Genomic DNA, 6000 nt, shown 5'->3' with positions numbered 1-6000 from the left:
GGCTCCCCTCCATCCGCCCCGCAGTGTGAATGTGCAAAACAGAGCCCTTCAGGCTGAAGCCCCCCACCCCGCCCCACCAGAGACACTGGGATTGATCAGAGTCGAGCTCCTGCCCCCCCACCCCTGCAATGCACTGAAACAGGCCCAGCTGACTGCTGCCCGCTCCCGCCACACGCACACACACTCATACGAGCACACTCGCACACACTAAGCTGAGGGGCTGAGGCATCCGCGAGGCCGGACCCCCCCAGGCAGGGCCTCCTTTCCCCTTGGGCCTTAGGACGACTGGGGGGGGGGCTGCTCAGCATCTTCAGCAAATTGTCATCCTTTGACCCAAGCGGTGTCCGCCTGGTGCCTTCCTGCCCGAGAGCCGAGGTGAGACTCCCACGCAGCCTGGCGGCCCTGTCTCTGCTCAGGTGACCCTGCTCCTGCCCCTGCCTCGGAGCCCACAGCTGGGGCAGCGGTGCTGAGCACAGGTCAGAGTGACGCCACTCACGGGCTCTGATGCTCTTCTCTGGCTCCTTCCCTCCCGGCTCCCCATTCTCCACTGTGCTTAGGAGCTCACGTCCTCATTTCTAAATGTCTAAACAGAACGACCCCTTGATTTCTGTCCCCTTCTTTCCAGCAGGTGGCAAGAGCCCCTGGGCAGGGGAGCTTGGGCCATAGGGCGTGGGCAGGAGGCGCTGTGGACAGGGCCAGCTGGCCTGCCCTGAGCCCCTCCGTTCTCCTCGCCTGCCCCCGGACCCCCACTCCCCACCCGTCCGCCCACGTCTGCAGGCTGGGGACAGGAGCAGGGTCTGCAAGCTTCTCAGCCCTGAGCGTCCCTGGCTGGTCTCATCCCTCTAGTCCCCCCCCCAAGCCCGTGGCCACACAGCCAGGAGAGTCTCACCACCGCCGAGAGCCCTGGCGCCCACCTCCCGTCAGCCCCGGCTGCCCATCTGAGGAGCCCCGAACCAGTCCCGCCTCTGCTGCTGTCCCGGAGAACCCAGGGACCAACACCGGGCTCGGCTCCACTCCCGAGAAGGGGCAGGAGGGCGGTTCCCACAGCCCCGCACTGTCCTGGCCCTTCAGTCTCCAGGCAGCCCTTCTGTTCCCCAGGGACCTCTCATACACTGGCCCCGGAGGCTCCCCGCCTCCCCTCCGAGAGGTCCCCTCTCTCTGCCCAACCCAGGGCAGGCAGGTGGGAGGCCCGGCCCGGCCCGCCCTGCTGGCTTTTAGATGGTCCCTATGTTGGAAGTAAAAAGTGAAGCACTTTATTTTGGTTGTGTTTGATCGCGTTCTGCTTGGAAGTGGGGACCCCTCACTGCGTCCTTGTGTCTGTGACCTGTGTGGAGTGTCACCGCATGTACATATTGTAAATTATTTATTAACAGCTAAATGCAAATAAAGTTTGGGTTTTTTTCGTTTTGTTATTTTCTTTCGGACTGCGTGTTGGAATTTGCTTTCTGAACAGACTGGCTCCTTTGGAGGGGTGGACGGGTGGACGGGTGGACGGGTGGCTTCAGCGGGGCGGCCGCTTCGGCTGCATGCACCCGGACGCAGCTGGCCCATGTGCGCGTGCAAGGGGATTTTCGGATGCTTATGGAAGGTGAAGCCATTTAACACAAGCTCCCTACTTCCCTAAATTACTTTTTCTCCTTATGGGGCTTGAGGGCTCCAAGTGTTCTTGCTCCTGTAAGGCTGGAATAGTTTTGGGGACAGATGATGGCCGAAGGGGGTGGGGGGCGTGAGATTGGGGGGGCTGGCCTCAGACCATGTCAGCTGCCCCCCGTCAGTCTAGGAGCCCTAGAGCTGGGACTGTGGCTGCCGCCCTCCCCGCAGGTCCCCTGCTCACACAGCCCAGGGCCAGAGTGATGGCTCTGCAGAGGGGACCAAGACTTACTTGGGGCCAGGTTCTCACCAGCTGTCATCACATTTCACCTCTTAAAATGATGCAATGAGTCAGGAACAAATTCATGCCCATTTTACAAAGAAACAGAGACTCAGAGATGAATTGATCAGCCTAGGGTCCTTAGCAGGGCAGGGCCAGGATGCACACCCAGGTCCGTTTTGCCCTGTCTGGGCCTGCTCTTAACACCAAGTGTCATGAGGCAGAAAAGCAGCACCCTTAAGCCAGGCCACACCCCGGGGTTCTCCCCTTTCCTAGCCCTGTGACCTTGAGCAAGTCGCTTACCCTCTCTGAGCCTCTGATTCCTCCTCTCTAAGGTGGGGAGTTCACCTGTCCCATAGGGTTGTCTGGAGATTCGGAGAGTTAATTCCTGTAAAGGACATAGGACGGGGCCTGGCACACGGAGAGTGTAAACCAGGGCTCGTATCCCTGCTTTCTCAGAGCAGGAGGAATTGAGTGAGGGGGTGGGTGGGAGGAGAAGGGAGAGGGCCACACAGACCCTGGGAGCTTGAGAGGAGGGTAAGCTGAAAGGCTAACGAGGGGAGGAATCCAGAGAGGGAGCATGTAACCAGTCCAAGCTGAAGGAGAAGATCAAAGGAGGAGGGGAGAACTTTCTAGAACCCAGCTCTTACACAGGCTCCCAGAGGGAGCGCGGGATTCCCGGCATTGGCAGGAAGAACCAGACTGGAAGGGACGAAACGAGTCTGAACATACATGCACATCTTACCCCGTGGCTCAAACTGTCAGCACCCGTACGCCTCTCTCTCTCTCTCTCTCTCTCTCTCTCTCTCTCTCTCGATCTGTCGCAGTCGTAGCCGGGGTTGGAATAACTCACAGGGGAGGCGCCGTGGAGGCAGCAGGGGCTGCTGGCACCCGACCAGCGCACAAGAACCGATTATGCAGAAGCCAGGGCACACAGGATTGAAAATTAAAAAATCCCGCTCACCATCAGATGAAAATGCTAGGGCACTTGGCCAGAGAATATTCTGGGTTTGGAATTTGTTCAGGACCCTCAACTTCACCAGCTGGAACTCTTCCCCAGTACCCTGCTACTGGTCGCCCATGAACATGGAAATTTGCATTTCATCATGAATATGGAACACAGAGCCTTGAGCTACATGATCCCCGAGAAGCGGCTTCATCCTGCACCATGGGCTGGGTTGGAGAGGCCGCCTCTGCGCCAGCGAGATGGGGGCCAGCCGGCCTGGAGGTAAACGCATTAGCAGATGGAGGTGTGCGTCCCCTCGCTGTACCCCGCCACACCGACACGTGGCAAAAACTCTTGGCAGTTCAGTGTGGCCAACCAGAATTCGAGGGAAAGGGCTATTCGACGTGCATGCGTGAGGGTCATTCGTAACGAAGGGGGCAGATTCTGGGCTGAAAACCCTCCCCGGGACCCCTGGGCAGTGATGCACTAGAGCCAGGCATGACCAGGGCTCCTCAGCGAGGCCGGGCAGCCGCGTGGAGCGGGGGTGGCCCTTGGTCTCGGCTGCGGGCCCACTTGGCGTCCAAACCGGCTCTCCCCTCACTAGTTGTGTGTCTCCCTTGGAGTTTTGGAGCCTTAGATTCCTTATCTGTAAAAAGGAATCAGGAGTCCCTACCTCCCGAGGTCGTTAGAGATCCAACGATCTGATGCTCAGAAATCGCCTCGCGCATGGACACCCAGCAGCTCGGGGAGGCCGCCGAAAATGACGGTGCCCCCGCTTTGCAGGGCCGCACGCTCATGCATTCACCCGATGATTCCTTCGTGGTCACTTGTGCCCAGGGCGGACAGCGGGGTCCACACAGACTGCTGTGCATTCTCGCTGGAGAGACCTAGCACGATCGGATGTCCCAGGGTGACAAGCACCACAAGGGAAAAGGACGCAGGTTCCTCTGACAAAGACCCCTGCGTGGATTTGGGGGACGCCGGGCAAGGAGCTGGGGAGACCCTTCCATGCAGAGAGACCGGTGAGCGCACAGCGGCAGACTTGGAGGGGCAGCAGGAAGCCATGCGACTGGGCGCCCTGAGCGGATGGCCTGGGTGAGGCTGCTGAGGGGCCAGAGGGAGCACTGCAGGCCCACCGACTAGGGAGGGGGGTGGACGTTTTGTTCCAGCTACCTCTTTGAGCCAGGGCAGAATGTGTCCAGCTGGGGTTTTAAAGGAATCCTTCTGGACATGGTGAGGTGGGGGAGAAGGGGGGGGCTCCGGCACAAGCCAGTCAGATGGGGGATGGCGGGGGTGGTGCGGGAGGTGCCACGAATGATCCACTTCCGGGCATAACACGGGGGTGCTGCAGGTGGGGTTTAGCGAATGGGAGAATGGGGCGGGGGAGGGGCTGGTGCTGAGCACTTGGGTAAACTGTGGCGTCACTTACTGAGCCACGGAAGGAGTGTGTTTGGGACACTAAAATCAAAATTTTACTTTGGGACACGTTGGAAACCACGTGCAGCTAAGTTGTCTTTAATTTTTTTTTAAGATTTTATTTATTTATTTCGAGGGTAGGGAGGGGCAGAGGCAGAGGGAGAGAGCGAATCTCAGGCAGACTCCCCACTAAGCATGGAGCCCGACCCGGGGCTCGATCCCATGACTCTGACATCATGACCTGAGCTTAAATCAAGAGTCGGAGGCTCAACTGACTGAGCCACCCAAGGCGCCTCGGATTGTCTTTAATTTTTAAATGATGTACACTTCCCAGGAGCAAATGTTTACAGAGCGCAGAGCTCATAAAAGGAACATCCGGAATGAAGGGAAGGTGTTGTCCTTGAACGAGCTGGTTGCAAAGCTGTGGTTGGTAAGATTGGCAGATGTCACTTGGTGGCTAGTCCCAAGGCCACGCTCCAGCAGGGAATCTCAGGAGCCCCACGCCTTGCGGGGGGCCCAGACAATACACTTGGAAAAGGACAGCTGGGATCCCCAAGATGGGGCCTTACCCCAAATACCGAATTATGCAGGGACCAAAGTTCTCATCCTGATGGGGAAAATGGTGTTAAAATCGTAAAACGGAAAATTCGAAGAATAGCTAGGAACCCTGGGAGGGGTGTTATCGACTCCCCACAGCTCCTGGCTGGGGTGTGGGAGACTCTGTGGGCTAGAAGGAAGCCCATCCCACTCCTGGACTTGGCCACTTGCTGGCTGTGTGACCTGGGACTTCAGTGTGCTGTCTGCCCCAGGAAGGCGGTGGCCCGCCCACAGGGATGCCCGGGATATAGGGAGCACGGCCCGAGCAAGCCGTACCTGCCAACAAGCATCCACTCCCTCCCCTTCTCATCCCACCGGGTCACACCGCCTTCTGGGCTCCCTGCCTGAGCCAGCGTCCGGGGGGACGGTCCAACACACCAGGCAGGCCCCTGGCCCTGCTTGCTCCTGAGATCTGCAGAGTCCCACCCTCCAGCCTCACACGCAGGTGTCCCCCACCAGCCACTAAGGGTGGGACCCTACTTCATGCCACAGGGCCATCTGCTAGGTATGGTCCAAAATCATGTCTCTTTGGTCTGATTAGTCTTACTTGTCCAAGTCTTGAGACAATTGAAGAGCTCTATGTCCGGCTCCCACCTAGGCTAGAGAAGCTTGCTGTTCTGGTCTGGGGTCGGTGGGAACCCCGCATGCCCAAAGCAGGAGTCTAAGGATCTTTAATTCCACGGAGGCACCCACTGTCCCTGGGGAGCTGCCCGCACCCCCCTGAATCTGTGGGCCAAGGACCCCTTGGGGTCCAAGCTTCCCCTCGTCTACCTTAACCCATCCTTCTGGACGTTCTGCACTTTTGACCATTTGGTCACTTCCTGCCTGTGACCCGGGTCTACACCCTGAAGGACAGGAACAGAAAGGAACACTCTAGGGTTGTCCCCCAGCAGCACGGACTTAATGAAGAGATGGCAGGACTGCACGTACGAGGCATGGCGTGGTGGGCGCGGGGGTGTTTCTGGGATCAGGGGACGCCATCCCAGGCAGCCTAGATCCCAAGGCCAAGGCCAGCGCATCACCTGGCCTGATTCCGTCCTGACCCAGAGGAACACTGGGACCGCTCATGGACTCCTCCACATTCGAACCCATTCGTGCTCACCTCCTCCCTCTGTCCCGCAGGAACCAGAGCCCGCCTCAGGCCTGACGCGTTTGCTTTGTCTAAAGTGGT

At 58.7% G+C, this 6000-nt stretch overlaps 1 protein-coding gene across 1 annotated transcript in view; it reads left to right on the top strand.

Annotated features, from left to right (window-relative positions):
- Positions 1–5976, top strand: part of RGMA (repulsive guidance molecule BMP co-receptor a) — a 47247-nt gene extending 41271 nt beyond the window's left edge. Inside the window, exon 5 of the mRNA XM_034668899.1 lies at positions 5952–5976. Within this exon, the coding sequence (XP_034524790.1) occupies positions 5952–5976 (25 nt within the window). The remainder of the gene's footprint in view (positions 1–5951) is intronic.
- Positions 5977–6000: the final 24 nt, after the last annotated feature.

Source organism: Ailuropoda melanoleuca, chromosome 9 (genome assembly GCF_002007445.2).
Source record: "Ailuropoda melanoleuca isolate Jingjing chromosome 9, ASM200744v2, whole genome shotgun sequence".
Taxonomy (NCBI): domain Eukaryota; kingdom Metazoa; phylum Chordata; class Mammalia; order Carnivora; family Ursidae; genus Ailuropoda; species Ailuropoda melanoleuca.
Note: the sequence above shows the minus strand (reverse complement) of the source record. Positions and strands in the feature narration are given on the sequence as shown.